Source organism: Lagopus leucura, unplaced genomic scaffold, assembly GCF_019238085.1.
Source record: "Lagopus leucura isolate 7727_CA_CO unplaced genomic scaffold, USGS_WTPT01 Super-Scaffold_100016, whole genome shotgun sequence".
NCBI classification, from domain to species: Eukaryota; Metazoa; Chordata; class Aves; order Galliformes; family Phasianidae; genus Lagopus; species Lagopus leucura.
Window position 1 is genome coordinate 8,783,898 of NW_024962270.1, and position 20,687 is coordinate 8,804,584.

General features: G+C 45.1%; 1 protein-coding gene across 1 annotated transcript in view; it reads left to right on the top strand.

The window, feature by feature from the left end:
• Positions 1 to 14,181, top strand: part of LOC122182896 (gamma-aminobutyric acid receptor subunit gamma-4) — a 30,601-nt gene extending 16,420 nt beyond the window's left edge. Inside the window, exons 4-9 of the mRNA XM_042876545.1 lie at positions 6,636 to 6,856; positions 7,453 to 7,535; positions 8,853 to 8,990; positions 10,437 to 10,589; positions 12,490 to 12,692; positions 13,780 to 14,181. Coding sequence (XP_042732479.1) covers positions 6,636 to 6,856; positions 7,453 to 7,535; positions 8,853 to 8,990; positions 10,437 to 10,589; positions 12,490 to 12,692; positions 13,780 to 14,079 — 1,098 coding nt within the window. The 3' untranslated portion in view covers positions 14,080 to 14,181. The remainder of the gene's footprint in view (positions 1 to 6,635; positions 6,857 to 7,452; positions 7,536 to 8,852; positions 8,991 to 10,436; positions 10,590 to 12,489; positions 12,693 to 13,779) is intronic.
• The last annotated feature ends 6,506 nt before the right edge of the window (positions 14,182 to 20,687 follow it).

Here is a 20,687-nt window from a genome sequence, read left to right on the forward strand (position 1 = left end):
AGCGAACTACTTGGCCTTTGTAAGATTCTCAGCTCCCCCCAAGTAGTGCAGAAAGAACTGGGTGTAAGTGAGAATCAGAGACAGTGCTGAATTTGACACCTCCCAGTCCATTGGGTGAACCAGGATATGTTGGGATCTGGTAAAAAAAAAAAAATAATGGTGCTGCTGTACCAAAAGTCCCTTCTGCATAAGGTGTCAGGTTGGAGGCAGAGGGATACACCCAGTTGGTGAGCCCTACACCCAGCAGGATGCTTGATTTAGTGCTTTGAAACAATACAGCTACATGCTTAATGTCGTTTATTAGCCATGTGGTGGACTTTCCCATTTTCCTTCATTTCATCTGTGGGCCATTTCCCTGCAGCTCTTGTTCCTGCCTTGGCTTTTGTGGGAGGCAGAGCTGGGGCAATGAGCAGGCCCAAGCAGGAGGAACAGACTGTATTCAGGCAATAAGAGCCTTGGGGATGTCCCCATGAGGAGGGCCTTTCCAAGGATGTTCTGGACTGCACTCCCTGGGAGGGGATTAATGGGCCTGCCCACCTCGCTTTGCAGGGCGCTGCAGCAGCTACTTTTGCAGTCCTGGGCAGTTTCAGACTGCCCATAGTGGTGCTTCATTTTAACTGCAGTGAGTGGCATGGGAATGGGAGGTGCAATTAAAGGAATTCCAGCATCTCATCTGAATCTTACCAGGCTGTCCTGGGGTAGCAGCCTTGTTGAGTTAATTGCATACAGTGAGAAGGCTCAGCTTTTAGCCCTTTCAAAGGAAATCTCATCAAACGCTATCAGCTTACAGGACAAATAAACAAGAGCACCTGCCCGAAGTGCTAAGCATTCTTTTACCATTATCTTATGAGGTTCTGTCCTCACCTTTTCTCTCCTGACACCTGTTTTCTTCTTCTGGCTCAGAGTTGCTGTAAGACCAACATCATGCATTCAGAGGTAAGGTTTGAAATGCAAACAACACTTCAGCCATGAGTGGCTTTGCTTTGCAAGCAACCCAGGCAATTCCTAGAGACCGCAGTAACTGGGCTGCATCCCTGCTTGGCTCTGAAGGTGTTCACACATCATTTTCCACCCAGGCCATGCCCTGTCCTGAGAGTGATGTGAATACAAACTGAAAGGAGGCAGCTTCTTCCGTGTGGTGCTTTGCATAGTACTTCATTAAGTGTTCTGGATCTTCCTCTTTAATCAATTCTGTCCCATCTGTATATAGCATCCCATGCCTCTGCCTTTTCAATAATAGCCTCGTCGGGGACAGTGCAGACAGACCGTGCTTCTATAAACCGGAGTCTGGCTGATGTCATGTCTCGACTCAAGGACTTTCCTTGATCCTTTGGGTAATGACTGTTAATCAGATATGTGATATGTGACAGATATGTGTAATGACTGTTAATCAAAACACACATCTGGGTCACGTGCCCTTGAAGTTCACAGTGACAGATTTCTGTGTACTGGGTTACATTCCCATGAACAGAGGAGCAGGTACAACGGAAATCATCACCTGTCTTGGGGGTTTCACATAATGAGACAACATACTGAAGGACAGCACGTGGCATTACAGGAGAATAGCTCAGACTGAAGGGTTTAGGGGAAAGAAGCAGTCTGGGCTTGTTGGTGGGTATAAAAGCCTGCTTTTCCTGGTCAGCAGAGTTACTCAAAAGCAGGATGGCCAGCATTCAAACACGCTCAAATCGCTCTGTGTCAGCAAACCAGTTAATTTTTATGGCACAGGGTGGTCTGCAGCTGGGGACCTGGAAGTTACCAGAACTACAGCTGCCTATTTTGGAATCTGTAACTCTATTTGTCATCCTCACCATTGTTGCCTGTTTTATGTGAAGGAAGCTCTGACAGGGAACTGCACTACAGGAAAGATATCTCAAAGTTTAGGTCTCTTTTTGTGCAGCTGGGACTGAGCACTGTGTCCCTGCTTGCACATGCATGGGAGCTGGCAGGCAGAGATCTCAGGAGGCAGTGCTTGGTGTTGAAAGCCCTGTCCAGTTCTATCTGCAGAGACTGAAAAGGTGAGCAAACCATGGTTGGGGAGTTTGCAATCGACAGCACAGCGTGTACAGCATGACTTGTTTAAAGGCACCTGACAAGAGCACAGGACATGGTGACGGTTTTTAACAGCGAGATTGTATTATAAAAAGAATGCTGTCTCAACTGAGATTCCCTGGGCAGAGGCAAAAGACATTCAGACAAGGACGGCACTGCAGAAGTGAAACAGATGGGAAGTTCAGTGTGTCACCTTGAAAACGCAGATCATTGGAGCTCTGTTCCTGTTGTCCTTGAGAGTTCCCCCAGTCACTCCAGCATCATGGCCAGAGAGCTCTCTGGGATGTGATTTGGAGAGGAGGATCTTGCAAACATAGTGAAATTTATATTCTCCTTCTTTTGCTCTTTGTGTTGGGAAGACAAAACTGAGTCTCCCTTCACTTTGAGGTTTGCACAGTTCTGTTGCACTGGAGGTTTATTCCTTCCTTTCCATCACACCCTGCATTTAGGAGCAGCACTGGAGCAGGGAAATGGGGGCATTCAGAGCAAAGTGGTCGTTACTGTGGGTCAGTGACAGGACAAGGGGAATCCTGGCACTGCCCAACCTCTGGCAGGCATCAGCCACTGCTGTCAGTAGAAGTACGCTCTGCTGCCTTTTAACAGTGCTTACACATCATTCTAGAAGGATGTTTCTGCTCACAGTCTCGGTGGACAAGAAATTCTGCATCAGATTTGAAGGTTATTCTGAAATAAGGTTATTTTATTTAGCTATCAAAGCATGAAGAGCTTCTCTAGACCTTTTGTGTGTTCCCCCCAATGTGAAGCTGACTGCAGGGAGCAGCTCAGGTGTTGTCAGATCTGTTTGCAGGCAGGGAGGGATGCGTGGGATGCTGTGGAGTGGGAAATGCTCGCCTGCACAAGGCTGTGTGGGTGGGGAGTTGCTCAGTGCAGCTAGATCTGAAGGAGAAGCTTCCTAGCATGAGCTGCACCCACCACAGGCCTTGAAAGAAATGTACCCCATTCCTGGGTCTCCTCCAATATTTCCTTAGATTTTACTGAGTGGTGCAGCATCCCAAAGGGTGTGCCTGAAACAGTCGCTTTGTTTAGCTCCATGATGAAGTGACAGCGTGGACCCAGCAAATTCATGTCAGACCACCTGAAATGCTAGCCATGCTTCCCTGGCAAGCAGGTTGCTTTGTTGTGCTGCACAAGAGATGTGCTTGGAGATGCAGAGGGAACTGGGTGCCACAAATAGAGAAAAATATCAGAGCAATAAAAGCTAGAATACCTAGGGTATTAATTCCTCATCCCAGTTATTTTGGATTTCTCCAAGGTCTCTCTCCAGTAGAGGAAAATGAAAGAACCTGTTTCTTGGTCTCCATTTCTTGGTCATCCTTGCTGATGCTGCAGGGTGTTCCTTGGCTTTAGATAAACGCATGAGTGTTCCAATGTATTTCAGTGTTTGCTCTACCGATAGATTACTATATTATTTTATAACTGAAGTTTGGTGTAAGATTGCATTCACGTCAAAATGTGTGTGCTACTCCACATGTGATCCAAATGGCACAGCCCAACTCTTAGAGTGAGACCTCTTTTTTTCTCTAGTTCCTTCTGTTGAAAAATCCTAAAAAGCCTATGCTGTTACAGAGAAGTTAACAACCTCCATGTGCCACACAGCAGATGGTACCGTAATGTTGGAGGCGTTTTTTTACAATAACCTTTTTTCACATGGGAAATTGAGGTGTAGAGAAGTCTCCTTCTGATGCTTGAGAATGAATCAGTGGCAGAGAGAAAACGCACGGGTGCAGGAGTTCAAGGAACAGCACTTCCTTAAGTTTTAGGGGCTGAGCTCATCCTGCTGCCAGGTCCCTTGGAGAGCAGCAGGTTGTTTTCTGGATGTCCAGCTCCATGGAATGGATCTCACTGAAACAGTGATGTGAGTCTTCTGAGGTAGGATCCATGGAAAGAAAAAGTGTCACTCCACGCTGTTTTTGTTGCTCAGTGCTGGTGCTTTGGGCAGCTTTGCAGCCAGTCATGTAAGTGATAGTCTCCTAATGAGAAGTGAAGCACAAGGTCAGAAGGTCCTTGTGGAACAGCAGAGCATTCCCTTCACAAATACTTACTTGGAGGAAGGAGGAATGTGAAAAGCGCAATATCAAAAGGATCAGAGGACTGGCCATCCAGAAAAGGCAGTGAGTTATTCATAGTAATAGCCAGAATTACTGGTGAGATGCCCAAATGCCAGATGTATACGTTTTTGTATAAATCTTACCTTGGAAAATTCTGAATGAAAATGCATTTGTAAATGGCAGCGTTTCCCAGTGGGCTCCCCATCTGAAGGCAAGGGACCTACCTCAGCCAGTGAGCGATTCCTCATGAGTAAGAGCCACTGAAATTGGATCAGACTACAAGACAGTGACAATAACAGCTCTGATTTTTCAGAAGAGCTGATTGACTTGTATGCTATACTTTTTGCAAAGGCTGTTAATGGCATAAGAGGAGCTCTTTAATGGATCCCTTCTGAAAGCCTGGGCTTGACAGCAAGTGCTCTGGGATGTCTGACCCTCAGCTCTACTGAAACTTTAGCATTGGTTGTCCTAGACCTGAATAATGAACTTCACAGCAGGTCCTCTGACCTGAGCAGCCAACCCTATGTTGAGATGTCCCAGGATTTTCCAGTTAAGTGGTAGAACTGATGGGTGGCATCTAACCTAGATATATCATTGCCTTTTTGTTGTTGTTGTTTTCTCCTATGCCTGTTCCTGAGGAGGAGCAATGTAAGCTTGTAGTGACTCAAACAGGGCTTTCAGAAGTTTGGGATAAATGTCAAGTGTTGTGTTACTTTGGCCCCAGCATCTGTCAAGGAAAAGAAAATGGCCCCAAGGAGTGTTGGTTTTTTGGGCTTTCACTCCCGTCTTGTCTGTGCTGTGCCAGTGCTTCTTCGCCTGCCTGTGATCTCTATCTCATTATTTCACAGTATAAGCCATGCCTCCATCACCACATACCCCACTTCCTAGCAGTACCCATTGTGATTCAGGGCATTCAGATGCTGGAGGGGTCTTTCCCCATCACCTGTTCAGGCATCGGGCAGGCTTGTGCATCTGGCTTTAAGGACGGCTGTTGCCCAAGCTATGTGACTCTGGAACACTGTGCCTCCTCGTGTCTGTTTTGAATCATCTGTGGAGGCAATGCCATCACTTTTAACTTGCTTTAGCTTAATGTGCAGCATCTGTTTTTATTTAGAGCTATTTTAGGACCTCATTTTCATTACCTTGGCTCATCCCCTTGTCTAACCAGGGTGAAGGATCAGCCTAGAGAGTGAATTGACCACCTGATGGCAAATGCTCTTTTTTTATGGTCTCATTCCTATGCAAGGGACATTTTTGGTACGAATCATTCATTACTGGTTGGCTGACAGCAGCGCAAGGGTGAGGAAAATGAAGCAGAGAGCTGTGCGTTGCCCTGCTCTGCCTCCTCCAGGCAGGACACAATGTCCGAGGGAGTGCCCTAGGAGCACCACATTTATTTTAATGGCATGGTTTGAGAAGTGAGATCTGAACCAGCAGTGAGAGCAGCAAAGGGAGGACATGCCACAGTTATTAAAATTACACTGAGATAAATCAATAGAGGAAGGAAGAGAGATGGCAAAGTCAGACGTTCCTTTGCCCAAAAGAGAAGGAAACAATGCTTCCATGGTCGTGGTTGTTTAACACTGACAGGGAGCAAAGACCAAGTCAAAGAGGAGCTGTCAGGAGCAGGTCACAGCCATCAGCATGGGCTGGTGGACCTGCATTCAGGCTGGGGGCCTGGTTCAGACAACCACTGAGTGCCAGACGTGTTCCTGCATGGCACTAATTAGCACCTTCTCCGACAGACTGAAAAAAAGTGTAAGGAGCAAACTGATTTGCAGCAGCAGCAGCAAGCAGCAGAATGCTGGGCTAATGATGTGAAGAAGTGCCAGTCCAATCCGATGAGGAGCTGCCTCCCAGAAGTGCTAGTTATGGGTTAGCTGGGTACTCTGTCTCTCACTAAAACCAAAAGTTCTCATTATGCTGGAAACCCTGTTTTCTGTCTACAAAATACTCAAACAAATGTAGAACCAGTTGCACCAAAAAAAGAGATGGATCCATAGCACCTCTTCCGAAGCTTCCTTTTCTAATCTTCAGCAACATGTATCTGCCCAGGAACCTTTAGTGTCTCAGTTATTCATATAAATGATTTACACTCTGAGTTCTGTATTTCACAGGGTTAATGCACAACACCACTCTGGCTACACGTACAAATTAGGAGTATAGAGCACTGCTGGGCTTTGTTCTGATAAACAATAGAAAAAGCTGTCTGTGTTCTCTGGCTAGCTGGCAAATGGCTTTCCTTGCTATGTTTGAAATGTGCAGCTGAACTCAGGACTGGATTTAGTCGGTGTCTGCACAGTGCTTGGCTCTTCCCACGTGTGCTGTGGATGTCCTGACCCTGAGCCAGAGATGAGCTAGGAAAGTTGTCAGTGGATACAAACACTGGCTCCCAAATTCCAGAGGTAAATGTTCTGACTGTGAGTCTAAATCAGCGGCCTCCAGACCAGGGGACACAGCTGTGCTTTTCCTGAATCCATCTCAGAAAGATGTATTCTTCTTCCTCTTTCACAGGAATACACCATTGATATCTTCTTTGCTCAGACATGGTACGACCGGCGTCTTCGTTTCAACAGCACCTTGAAGGCCCTCACACTGAACACTAACATGGTGAGCCGCATCTGGATCCCAGATACCTTTTTTAGGAACTCCAAGAGGGCTGATTCTCACTGGATAACCACCCCAAATCAGCTCCTCCGCATTTGGAATGATGGAAAAGTGCTCTACACGCTCAGGTATGTGCAGAAGGTCCTACAGCTGGCTGCTCAAGTGAGGAAGCAAGGAGGTGGTCAAGGCAGCATTTTCCAGCTGTTCTGGGACAGAGTAGGGGAGATGGTCCCCAGTGCCAATGTTCTAAGACTTGCAATATGGTTGCAGAATGGGCCTCCTCTTCCTAAGAAAAGAGCCCCCCCCCAAAATGTTAAACTATTTTTCTGTATCGTACTGAGACAGAAGTCAGAAGTATAAATGGTTTCCAACATGAAAATTGTTTTAATTTTTGTGTTGGTCAGCCCAGTCATTTTGATTTGATAATAAACATCTGTGCTTTTGCCATAAATTCCCGCTCTCGGAAATGAATCTGAAAAGCTCACTAAACAAAAAGGCTTGTTGAATGTGAAAATTAGATGTTTTTCCTCACTTCGAAAATATCCAAACGTATGCTTTGTTTTGCTGCTGTTTTGAAATGTTCCTGCAACCAGACTGATCTTCAGCAAATCAGTGTCTCTCTTTTAAGGAAGCGAGAATCCCTCTGTCACATTATGGTGTTGAAATCAAACCACCTTTGCTAGCACAAAACATCAGCCTCGCTCTCTCTCCCTTTCTCTCTCAGGCTGACGATCGAGGCTGAATGTCTGCTCCAGCTGCAGAATTTCCCAATGGACACTCACTCCTGCCCTTTGGTTTTTTCTAGTTGTGAGTATCCATATTTTAAAAGTAGTTTTAGAAGGCAAGCAGAGAAACTTCAGCACAGTAAAACTCTTTTTAAAGGAGATCCTCTTCCCTTTTATCTGCATTTTCATCTGATTTCTGTGTTCCTCTTCGAGGGCCATTACTGATCACTCCCTAGAGCATCCTCCCAGTCTTGGTCTAGAAGAGGTATTCAGATACAGATTCACAGCACCTCTGAGTTTCTTCTTTATCTGGGTGGACAGCTGGAGGTGTTCATTTCACTGACCTTCTTGTCATTCTCACCTTCTAAACAACATATTCCGCATTGCAACTTCATTCTCTTCCTGCTCTCCAAGGGGACAGAGTAAGGGAGACTCCAGCTTTGAGTACTTTCAGTACCCATTGGAACAGAAATGCTCTATCTCCATTGATAATTTTGCCTTTTTGCACTGAGAAATTCCTGTCCTCACACATTGGTTGGAAATCTGATTTACTCATTGTAGTCCTCTTTTGGCCTCTCCTGCTTCCCCTGCCACAGAGGAGATGCAACTCACATGGCTCTGAGTTGCTTCTGTAGGAAGCAACAAGCTGAGGAGATACCATTGCCTCATCTTTTGCCATCCCTCATTCTTTGCTAATTAACTGTACATGCTATGCATTCTTGATAATTAGAAACACACTTTGATTTAGCTGCCAAGCTTTGCTCCTTTCCTCCTCTGAGGAGCTTTCTTGTAGGTGTCAAGGTCTCTTCTTCACAGTAGGCTTGTTTCTTTGCCAAGAAAGCCAGAACCAGGAGAAGCCATGCTCCAGATCTCCTTCTCAATGGAAGACACAACCCTTCATCTCCATACACAGACCAGCTCCCAGGTTGAGAGGTACAGAGACCTAGAGCAGGAACATTTCTTCCACATTTCTTCCCACATTGGCAGCTCTGTATTCGTGGTGTACTGATATCTGGGAAGGAAGAGTAGCCACGAGGACTGGTGAAGGCTACATGCTGCCAAGGGATGCTGAAACCCTTAAAGACTTCATGCTGGGGGAGTCCTGCTACGCCAACTCAAGTCTAATTCCCACCACTGCAGTCCTCAGGTTGCATTTCTAGCATTGCTCTTCCCTTCCCTACAACTGAAAGTGGTCAACAAAGGGAGATGCAATCCCTGCAGCCACTGAATGCAGGAACACCTAAGGTGATCTGATCAAGGGCATCAGAAATATCTACCTGAAAACTTCATGTTTACAGAAGATCTAGAATACGATGCTTGTACTTTTGTAAACCAAGGTGGTGTATGAGAGGGAGGCATGCCATGTACTCTCTTGCTGATGTCGTTCTCCTTTCCCCAGATGGCTACCCACGTGAGGAGATTGTCTATCGATGGAGACGCTATTCCATTGAGGTCTCCGACCAGCGCACCTGGAGGCTCTACCAATTTGACTTCACAGGGCTGAGGAACACCTCGGAAGTTCTCAGGACTGGAGCAGGTGAGGCAAACGGAGACAGCCCACGGAATCACCAGTACGTCAGAGACCTTGTGAGATGCAGAGGCCACCAGACTACTCTGTGGGTGGAAGGGGAGGTCACAACAGTACAGTTAGAGGAACATTAAGAAAGGAAAGATGGACCTTTGCTAATGGGAGCAGAAGTAATGAAGATGAAGGGTGCAGCAAAGTCAAAGCAGTGTAGGCCAGAACACAGACACAGGAACACTTAGGGGTGACAGTGCTGATTGAAGCTATCCCTAGTCAAAGGGTTATGAGAAAGAAGTATGTGAATGCTATGTAAATTCCTGAGTGATTATAATCAGAACACAGAGAAATCAGAACTCGAAGATCTCAATTCTGGTCTTTCTCAATTCTTGGTCTTTCCTTCTGTAAAGTGGTGTGAGGCTGAACATCTGAACTATAATTTAAGAGCCAGAAGAAATGCTGCATGTATGAAGGATAAAGAAATGGAGGCCCTTCAGCTCCTCACATCCCCTTTTCTTTCCATAGACAACCAAGAAAAGCCTCTTCGGATTGCTGACTATACAGTCAAATGTATGTGGTTCTTATTTTTCAGTCCCCTGAAGCAGCAAGTTCGAGCATTGCTTCTCCCACCCTGGAGAGAGCTACTATTGCCAGTGCTGGCAGACAGCCCCTAACTTGGATAGAAAAGCAGCACAAACCACGATGAGGAGTGGTGCAGTAAAAGTGTCTGGAATGCACCAGTTTGCCATTTGTAATTCTCTTTCTTGGTAATTGCCTGCAGGCTCCATCTTAACCCTAGAATTGTCAGGTTGCTTTCTTTCAGTCCTCACTATAAGCCTCTGAAAAAGAGGAAGAACTTCAGCTGTGAGTAGCAAAATGAACAATTAGGATGTCTACCACTACGTAACTTTTCCAGGGATAGAACCAGAATCTAAGAACTGATTGAAGGAACCTTCTTTGTTGCAGCTCAGGTAGTTAGTTGACAAGATAGGCCATGTAGCCTTGTTATAGCTAAAAAGCTTTCTATAGAAAAGAAACCATTGAAGCAATCAGCTGAAGGTGAATACGCTCCTGAAACTTTCCCCAACAGAGTGCTTTTCAGTGTGCATGGCAGCCAGCTGGCCAGTTAGGCAAAAACAAAATCAGCTCTTAAATTGGTCGTGAAGCCAGAAACTCAGCCACAGAGCCAGCCTGCCAATGATGTAGCCACTGAGCCCACTAACTGCTAAAACAGCAAGCCAGCACAATGCCAGCCAGTCACAAAGTCTGCCTCAACCAGGCACACTGCTATCTGTGAAGCTAGCAAGCTGAGCAGTCACAATGTCAGGCACAAGAACAGCCAGATGGGCACTTAAAACAACCAGTAAACTGCAACAGAAACACTCCAAATTCTACAACTTTCTGTACCTTGGTAAACTACATGTTATGATTCCAGTGTCTCTTTCATTTCTTGTTTTCTAGGGGAGTACATGGTGATGACAGTTTCTTTTGACTTAAGTAGGAGGATGGGTTATTTTGCCATTCAGACCTACATTCCCTGCATCCTGACTGTTGTTCTCTCCTGGGTTTCCTTCTGGATCAAGAGGGACTCTACACCAGCCAGGACGTCTCTGGGTAAGAGAAGGACTGTTTCATGTATGTTGCTTGTTGACTACTGCTGCAACACTAGCAGACTGGAAGTGTTGGAGTATGAAAGCTCCTAAAGCATTCTGGCGTTATTCAGTTTAGTGAAGTCCATCCTCCTTTCTTTTTATAGCATTGTCCTTAAGCTCAGCTGAATTTCTATCTATCTGTGTTTGCCTGAACTACTGGACTTCTTTAAGATGGCAAAAGACTCATTTCTTGATCTAAGTTCTGAACACAGTCTTCTTAAGCTGACAATGTGTTATTCTTACGCTTGAAAAGGGAGAGAAAAGGGGTGTACTGTGGCACTGCAGCACTGACTGAAGATCTCCAGCCACATGCCTCATCACTTCCTGGGGGCTCACTGTAGGTCCAGTCACATGAAGGTTGTAGGGTAACGAGCAAAGTTGCTTGGCCATAGAAACAGAATCCCAAACTCCAGCAGGAGCTGTAAGCCCAGTAGGTACAGACTTTGTCAATTACACCATAGTGGGAGCTCAGAGAATGCCAACAGTTCTACCTGTTGTTCAGATCTGCTCTGCAATCTACAGTGGCTCTCTGAGGCAGGATGAAGCTCATGTTGATTGAATCCTGCTCTGATAGGAGCTAGAGAGAGCTTTACAAATCTTTAATGCACTTCAGTTGTATCTGTATTTTGCAGAAAGCTCAGCTTCCCAGTGCTGTCCCTCCACCCTGCCCATCTGACTTTCCCTGTTATTGAAGGTAGCATTCCCAGCCCTGCCTGCAGGCCTTTGCTGGGTGAGGAGAGACACGGGGCTGTCAGCATCAGCAGGGCTATTCAGAACCCATCCATTCTGAACATTCCTTCCCACCTCTCTATCAAAATCAATTTCTTCAGAGCCCTGGATAGGGTCAGGAGGAAAAGAAGGGTGTCATTTCCAATGGAGGTACATCATAGTCCATGGCTGTGGAAGGAATGAACGGCAAGAGGCAAATGGACACCATTGTGGTGAGTGTGAGTGTCTCAAAAAATAGGGGCAGGCTCTCACAGGAGGCAGGCCTTTGCTGTAGGAAAGGATCTTGGCACATCAAGAGTAGTGCATTCTTCATATGTATGATTCCCACTACATTTCAAGCCCATAGGCCTACATTAGAGTGATGTTAACTGGACCAGCTCCACTGGCATTTCAAATGTGTGGGAAGTTGCATTGCAGTTGCTAATGCAAATGCAGTAAGAAAATATGAAAATGTCGTGCTGTGCTCCCACCCCGAGCCAATGGGGGTGAGCACCTGTGACAGGTGGATTTAGATGAGTGCTGGAGAAAGAGGAGCAGGTGAAATTCCACAGCTTCCTCCACATCCTAAAATCAGTAGCTGAGAGCACAATACCAACTCTTGGAGCTGATCGTGTATTGGTTCCTAATGCCTGATCTCTGAAAACAGGTTTGTGAGCACTAATGCTACTTAGAAATCCATTCCAAGCCCCATTTGAGCCACAAGAGATTTATTACCATCTCCCATCCAGCTGATGAGCCATTGGGCCAATTTTATCCTGGGGACAAATACTCAAAGGGAGAACAATTCATCCACTGCCTTCCCAAAGACATCTGCCTAGCAGTTATTTCCTAGCATCCAAGACATTGAACTCTGCATGCTGCCTTAAACAGAGTTCAAGTTCCATGCTCCTTTACCAGTACATGTTTATAGCCTGTGCAATGTTCTGGTTTCAAACAGCTCTTTTTCCATGATGCGTTGTCAGAGGTTACTGCAGGACCAGAGTCTGGCTAAGCAGAGCAAAAAAGGGACCAGACGTCTAAAGTCATTTCTCTCCCGCAGGAGAGGGAAAATTGAGGTGTTTGAGGGGCTGAGAGCATGCTGAAGACAGAAGTGCTTTTCTTCGTTACCCGAACTAGCTTTTTTTTTCTCTTAGGTATCACCACTGTGCTAACAATGACCACACTGAGTACCATCTCCCGCAAGCACCTTCCCCGTGTTTCCTACATCACAGCCATGGACCTCTTTGTGTCTGTGTGCTTCATCTTTGTCTTCGCAGCCCTCATGGAGTATGCTACACTCAACTACCTGGTGGGAAACAAGAAGCCACTGCAGCACAACAGCAGGAAAGCCAGACTGGTAAATTGAAGCGACCAGCCAGCAGAGCTGCATACTGTTAGAACTCCAAGTCATTTAGGAATCTCTGTCCTAAGCCTGCACTGGAAACTGCTGAAGTTGTTCAGTGCCTGACATGTACTTTGTTCATAAGGTTTTCAAACCAATCTGTGTGCTGGGTCAGAGAACTTGAAATTCAGACACAACCAGAAAAATCCCCCGAGACTCCCATAAAACAAGGAGGTCTCTGCTGGGGCCAGGAACCCTGTGCTCAATTGCTGGAGAGCTTGTCAGTATAGTTTACATGACTAAACATAAATGTCCACTTCAAGATAGAGCAATCCACGCCCAGGCTTTTCAGTCTTTACAGATTTAATCTTTAAGGATTACATAAGTATCTTAGGTCACAGAGATGCAGAGACTTACTGTCTTTTGTGGTCTGTCATCAGAAAATCTGCTGAGTGTGGAGACAGCGAACCCAGAGATGCCATAATCCTCTGGAGATCTGCCTAGGCTTAGTGCAGATACATCTGACACATCAGATGAAACAGGCCTCTGAGCCGACACCAACTGAAAACAAAAAGGCAGATCTCTACCTTCCCGCACTCCTTTCCCAGCACAGGTGGAGAGAGCTCTTCCAGGAGGTTGGTGATATGCCTCCTCTACTGGGGCACGACGTTAAGAATTGCAAACAGCCTTGCCCCAGCTATCCTCCAGCAGATGACGGCAACTACAAGACGTATCTGGACTGTGGCTCTGCCCTCAGAGACAGCAGAGCTCAGGGGAATGAGGGAAGGGGCTAGTACAGCTGGAAAGCAAACACCCTGCTTGCTGACTGTGGCAAAGTTGGGGAATCATAACAAGTAGATTTTTGCTGCCTAAATCTGCACCCCAGGATGCCAGGGAGGAAACTCACAGTCATGCAGGTAACTGCCAAATCTTTGCAGTATGCCAATCAGATGCAGAGAAGGGAGATGAACAGTCATGTCCCTCCACTGCACTGTGCCTATGTTATGAACTGACCAACTGACAGTTCAATAATTTTTGGTGAATAAAGCACGTTTTCTTGCATTTTCTTTTCCTTTAATCCACTTACCCTTCCTCATTACAGCCACCTGCTGGCGCACAGGTGATGCCATCCTTTACTGCTATCAACATCAACATCAACAACATCATGCACTGGCCTCCAGAGATAGAGGAGGATGACGATGATGACCCTGGCTCTCCATGCCTGGAAGGAAAGGAATGTGAGAGGTTCTTCTGCTGCATTGAGGACTGTCAGACAGGGATGTGGCGGGAGGGGAGGGTCCGCATTCATATCTCCCGCCTGGACTCCTACTCCCGTGTCTTCTTCCCCACTGCCTTCCTGCTCTTCAATATCGTCTACTGGATTGCCTATCTCTATCTCTAGCCATTCTTCCTCAGCTGGAATGGACTGGAGGACAAAAAGATGAACTCTTCAAGGAGCATAGAGAGAACAGTGTCTCTTCTGTTTAGTTGTCGCTCTGAACATTCCAACCTTCTTCCAACTCTCTCATCTCTTCTAAGAAGAACCAGACAGCTTTTTTTCTTTTTTTTTTTTAAACTTTTTTTTTTTTTTTTTTTTGAACCTCCAAACCTATCTTTTTAGAGAACCTTCCCTTCCCCAAAACCCTTTCTCCAGCACCACCAGCATTTGGCTCCTTGTAAGATTGCCCCAAAATTCCTATTCCCATCTAAAACATTAGGGATTTTGTCAATAACAAAAACCTTAATGCTTCATTTTTCCATGCGTACCTACCCCAAAATTCCATGAGAAGTGATTGCAAATGGAGTATTCTGTGTAGTTACTACATCTGCAAAGAAAATAAAATGTACTTTACAACTTCTGTACCACCTACACCAGAATAGACTTTGTGGAGTGCTGAGGGCTTGGAGAGGTCACAAAGAAAGAATAGTGAAAGAAGGTGATAGTACAGGTTTCCCAAAGTAGCTGTACTTGATTGGAATGTTTTGAACCTGCCTAAAAACCGAGAGTGGCACAGACAAGGATGGAGTAGCCACAAGCCTCCACCAGCTCCTTGTAGCATATCTGTGGAGCATTCCTAATGCATCACTTCACTTGTTGTACCAAGTGGCATCGAAGGCACTCACCCAGGGAGGCATTTTTCTTTAGGTGGTGGTGGCGCCTCACAAGTTTTAGAAGGCCCATCTGCTTTACTGGAGCAGGCTTTTCAGTGCGTGTGTTGACACTCAATTTACGATCAATACTTTGAGCAGTAAACACAGCTTATATTGAGCATAGCCAAAACAGGTAGAAAAGTCCTTGTGCTGTGAAGACTAGAAGCAGTCCCATGAATCCATAGAGCAGTAGATGTCTGGCTTGTCTCGTGTGATCGGGGCCCTATTCTATCATACGTGGTAGCAGGGTAGTGCTCTCATTTACAAGGACACTTGTTGAAACCATCAGATCTGTGCATGGTAGTTGATGCTAACTTAAAAATAAGTATTAGAGAAAGGAACACTATCAGCTACAAGTGCTGCACTTGCTGGTAGTGGGAGAGCAAGTTCCTGCAGCTCAGATGTTTCCTTCCTTTTTTTTTTTTAAATTAATATTTAAATTAAAAAACAGACTTTGTTAAAACTGAATGAATCCTTCCACTTGTCACCAATCTCTACCCCTTTCCTTCCCAAAATGAGAAAAGGTAGCAAGTTCTCCTTGGTAGCTCTCTTACAGATCAGACACAGAGATGGCTGCTTTGCAGGACCCTGGTCCACTACAGTGGGATTCTTCAACAAACCTAAAGAAAAGAACTAGAGAAATGCAAAATATAGTCTCAGCTGGAAAGAAACTGCATGATATAGAAAGGCAAATTCAGGTCTAAGGTATAAACTCAGGTCTCCCCTTTATACCAGCTGCTGAGATGGACCACAGCATGACTGTGAAAGGTAGTGTGCCACTAATGTTTGCTTACTCTGTAAATTACAAACAGAACCAATCTTTTTAAGAACAGCATGTATTAGACAAATTGCTACCTAAAAGGCTCATCATGAGAAAAAAAGCTGGCATGATTGCAGAGAAAAGTTAGGAATGGTTGGCTCTTCGGACAGCTAATGGGTAGGAGGTTTTATATATTCTTAGAGAGCAATTTGATCTGGTTTAAAGATGGATTTTGACACTGTTAAATCTGATCTGAATAATGAAGTGTCATGTTTAATTCATTCATAAATACAGCTTTACCTTGGTTCCAGAGAAACAGCTAGAGTGCCTAATTAAGTATACAATAGTACAACACTCAGCTAAGTATAACCTAATGGGGTCAGACCAGCATAGCTCTGGAAGGGGAAATTGTGCCTGTCTAACCTGTTACAGTTCTTTTAAAATACCAAGTAAGAGATAAAGGTTACCCAGAAGCATAATTTGCTTAGCTACTCTGACAGCTTCTGAAAGGAGGGAAAGAAATTATGGCGGGTGGTTCTAACTAAGGAAATTGATTTAGCAAAAGAATTATTAAGGAGGTTCTAATTAGAGGAAATTAACTGAGGAGAGGGGAAAAAGAATTGTTAAGGAGGCTCTAATTAGAGGAAATTAATGTTTTAGAGAGAGACACAGAGAGGGAGAAGTCTAAGAAAAGAATCAAAACAACTTCCAGACAAGGAAGGCTGCTGGGTGACAGTGCAAACTCCCAGCCAAGCAGGTTGATGTTCTGCTCCTGATAGCAAAGTACTATTAGATGTAGCAATAGAAAAAGCTTCTATGACTCAACTCTACTCAGACAGGGAGCTGAATTAGATAGGGACCTGTGATCTCAACAGGAAAGAGCATCTTAGATTAAAATTGGCTCATGTGACAGACTCTGAATGAAGCATGTCTCCAGATGTCAGAAGATAGCTGCTAGAGTGTGTGTGGAAGGGGACACCCTGGTGGCAAGGCAGGGCCCATGCCAAGTATGATCATTAACAAAATGGTAGCATAAAAGATATGCAAGCAATGTAGGCTGTGGGGAACACAGGCAGCAGTACCTGGAAGGGAAGCATCCAAGACTGCTGGACAAGAAAATTTATTATCCTTGCCCAAAAGAGTTCAAATATCTCAAAGTCATTGCAGCTTCAGAGCACTTGGGAGCCTTGATAGATGAAGATGGTCATCATGGACACCAGAGTTTCAGCCTGGTTTCAGCCCTGAGAGCAGCAGCATATTGAAATTAGACGTCTAACAGAATAAGTAAGTCAGGAGAGAAGCACAGTGTACAAGTGAACTAAGAGGATGATAGGGACTTGGGCAAAGTAGACTTTAATGACTATAACATTTCACACCAAAAAAAGACAAAGCCAACACACACCTCAGTTATTTAACCAGTGATGGAGAATTTGATCAAGGAAAATAGCCCAGTGTGGGCTGGAGCACAAGGAAACTGATTACTTAGGCTGGGAAAGGAGGAGGGAGGGGGTTTTTTGGCATAGGGAAATCTATGCCCATCATAAATAGCTCAATAAATCAAGACATGCACAAATTCAAGTATGTTTTTAAGTAAGCTTCGACAGTTTCTCATAAAAGGAAAGCCAAGAAAAGACAGATATATATATATATATATATATATATATATATATATATATATATATATATATTTAAATTACTTTGCAAAGCTTCCATTTCCTAAAACCAGGTGCAGGGAATATGGGGCACAGAGACCTTCAGCAGCCTGAATTTGTGGCTATATTTTAGCAGGCATGGGGAGCCAAGCCCCACTGCTTCCTTCCCAAAACTGCTTCAACCACCCGCCTTTCTCTGCATTCTGTAGTTTCTGCCATCAAGCTGGAGTACCTTTTTCATATTGCAGCATCTTTCAGCCTGGGACAGCTGTTGCCTTTTCACCAGTCTGACTAGCTCGCTCCAGGGTACACAGCCCAAGAACATCTGGCTAATGATGGGGACTGAAAATGATGATCTCAGCATTTATGTATGGTGGTTTTTGTTTAGAAGATGAAACAAGTCAGAAAAAAAAAAAAAGTTGATTTCTCATTTCTCTTTCTCCAATTCCTTTCTCTCCAAATTATAACAGATAAGGGACCATTTTTAGACTGTAAGCTCTTCAGGGCAGGGACTCTCTTATTGTGTATTTGTATGGAGCCTAGCACATTAGGGTTTGTCATTCATTGAGATTTTGGGATGCTACATATTATAGATAATAAACAACAGAATGGACTCTCTGTCTCCAATGGCACTGTCTACAACGTTTAAGACATCCCATCTGGACTTTATGAACTTGCCAAGGGGACACCTATCAGTGCAGACACGTCCTCCCCACAGCACGAAGGGAGGCTGAGGGAGGGACCCTGCCTCCAAGAGGACGCAGCCTACACGTGCCATTATATTATTCCCTCTCTTCCTTTAATTTTCTCTGGGGCCGTGTTTTCCACCTTTCTTCCTGTCCCACACCAGTCCTGGGGTTTTCCCAATACATTAGTGTGCTTTTTTCCATCCCCGGGATGGTTTCTCCCACGCGCAGAGCAGGGCTGCGGCAGGGCCTCCCCATCGTCATGGAAACCATTAGGCCGCGGAGCTGCTGCCAGCGCTCAAACTATAAAATCACTGTGCTTCTCATGCACTTTTTTATTCTTTTCTTTTTTCCTACCTTTCGATTGCTAACAGGAGGTGTTGTTATTTTTACTCAGGTTGTGATGAGGGACTGTGATGCTTTCTGAGCAAGGCTGGGCTGCCAGCACATCCCGGGCTGCCCCAGCACATGGGCCAGAGGGCCCCGCGGTTCATGGCCCTTCTTGTGTGGGTTTCTTTCTCCTCTTCGTGCCAGACTCCTCATACAAAGGGAGGCCACTGATAAAATAAGATGTTCTCCTCTTTCTGTTGAAATGTGCCACATCTCTGCCCAAGCCTAGAACAGCGCAGCAGGCAGGCACATGGTCATTACTCGCCTCTGGGCTTAAGCACTGATCTAGAAGGAGGGGAGAAGCTCTCTGCAGGCTCAGTTCACACCATCCTAGAAAGGGAAAATCTCTCTTCTCTCTATCTAGCGCACATTATAGCCCTTCAAGATTTGACAGTTGCCAAAATGTTAAAAACATGAGATTGTGAATGAAGGGGGGAGAAAAAGCTATATTAAGTCGTTACTTTTTATATTGCTAGAATATATTCATGCCTTCCTCCTAATGCCTCAGATTTATGGGTTCTGGGAAGATAGAATTTAAGTAGAATGAGCATGGCCAAAATTTTTGCAAGCTCTGTGCTACAGCACAGGGAGTGTGACTTCTGCTTCTGCCATCATGGCAGGGGCTTGGGGTGGACGCTGCCATCCAGATGACTGCTGCCATACTCTAAACTTGTTGCCCCTGCTGCTCTCTGTCAACTGAGAGAGGCTGTGTGACCTCTTCTCTCCAGCAAGAGAAACTCCTTTTGGAGAAGGGGTGTCAGCTGACAGCATAGCACAACCTCTGACAGCCCATTAGCAGCAGGATGTACCCCCTGAACTGGCAGTGGATATAACATGATAGGTGCTTGGTGTTCCCATCAGACTAGGTGAGAAAACCAGGAAAAATGCCTTATTGCCTGCAGACCTTCAATGCAGAGGTATGTTTAGGAAAAAAAAAAGTTTTTTGAAAGAGTTGTGGGGAAAGAAAATTGACTTCTCTTCTCTTCTCTTCTCTTCTCTTCTCTTCTCTTCTCTTCTCTTCTCTTCTCTTCTCTTCTCTTCTCTTCTCTTCTCTTCTCTCTTCTCTTTTTCCTTTCCAGAAGAATCTCAGATTTGTGCAGCTATTTTTTTTTTCCTGCTACTGCTGCAGATTCTTTATATTATTGCCTGACATGATAGTACCATTCTTACCATTTTTTCCCCCTTTTCCCCATGTCTTCCAGAAAAGCAAATAATTGAGACCAGGCCCCAGCCATCTGAGACACTATTCTGGCACCATCTGAGCATATATGACAGTAACAGCACTGCAGGATGGGAGAGAGCAACTGAAACTTTAATAGCTGCTGTAAGCAGGTCGGCATAGCAACATCTCCAGAGAGGGCTCTCCATGGGGTCATTTCCATTCACTTTAAAGCCCACTTGGACTGTTATAGAGTGGTATAAAATGGACTCAGAAAAGCTGTTAATTTGGATTAGCAGCTTTAGGAACATCAAACCACAGTGCTCCAAGCTGAGCCATTTATTTGAAAGAACTCAGGTCTCTTGACTGCCTTCTAAACCAAGACACAGGACAGCACATGTCAAGGCACACAACTTTGGTGTCAACTGACAGAACCACCTGGTTAACTGTGAGAGAATGCTCTTACCTTAGCTGATGAATAACACTGCAGCACCTCTCCAGCAACCAGATGACCCTCTGCTGGACTCATACGGTCAGCAGGTCTAAGAGGTACCACCAGCTGTGCAGGAGCAAGGGAAAAAAGCAATAATGTAAGTTGCACATGGTGTGAAATGCAGTGGGCAGAGGATGGGTGACCCTGGCTAAAGTTTCTGGCTGATATGTATGTCATAACAGGGCTGTAGGGCTCCAAAAGAAACAACTACAGTGAACAAGAAAGTGCACCTATGAGTGTCAGCATGCTCTTTCAAGCCCAGTCACAGACTCCAGAACAAAACAAAGTAGTGACTTGTGTTTCACAGCTGCTAGAAAAAGACTTTTATTCTGTTGCCATAAATTTTCTGCCCTTCATCAGCCTGCAGCATTTCTGGTTTGTGTCTCTTATGTGTTGCTGACCCTGACCAAACTCCAAAGGCAGTCTTTTCACACACTTCCTCTTTCACAAGGTGAAACAGAGACATTCCCCTCACACTATTCTACTTTTCTTGGTGTTTTCATTCACCATCACTATCTGACCAGAAACAAGTTGGAAGCAAAAATTCCCAGCAGACAGCATAGTACTATCTTCTTTGCATATATCACTCTTCCTGGAGAAACACATCAGGTCTGTCCAAAGAAATTCTTGTGACACCATTTCAGGCATTCAGACTGTAACCTGTCTTTGCCATAATAGAGATCTATTGTTCCTCTGTGTAAATGTCCTTCACCAATAAC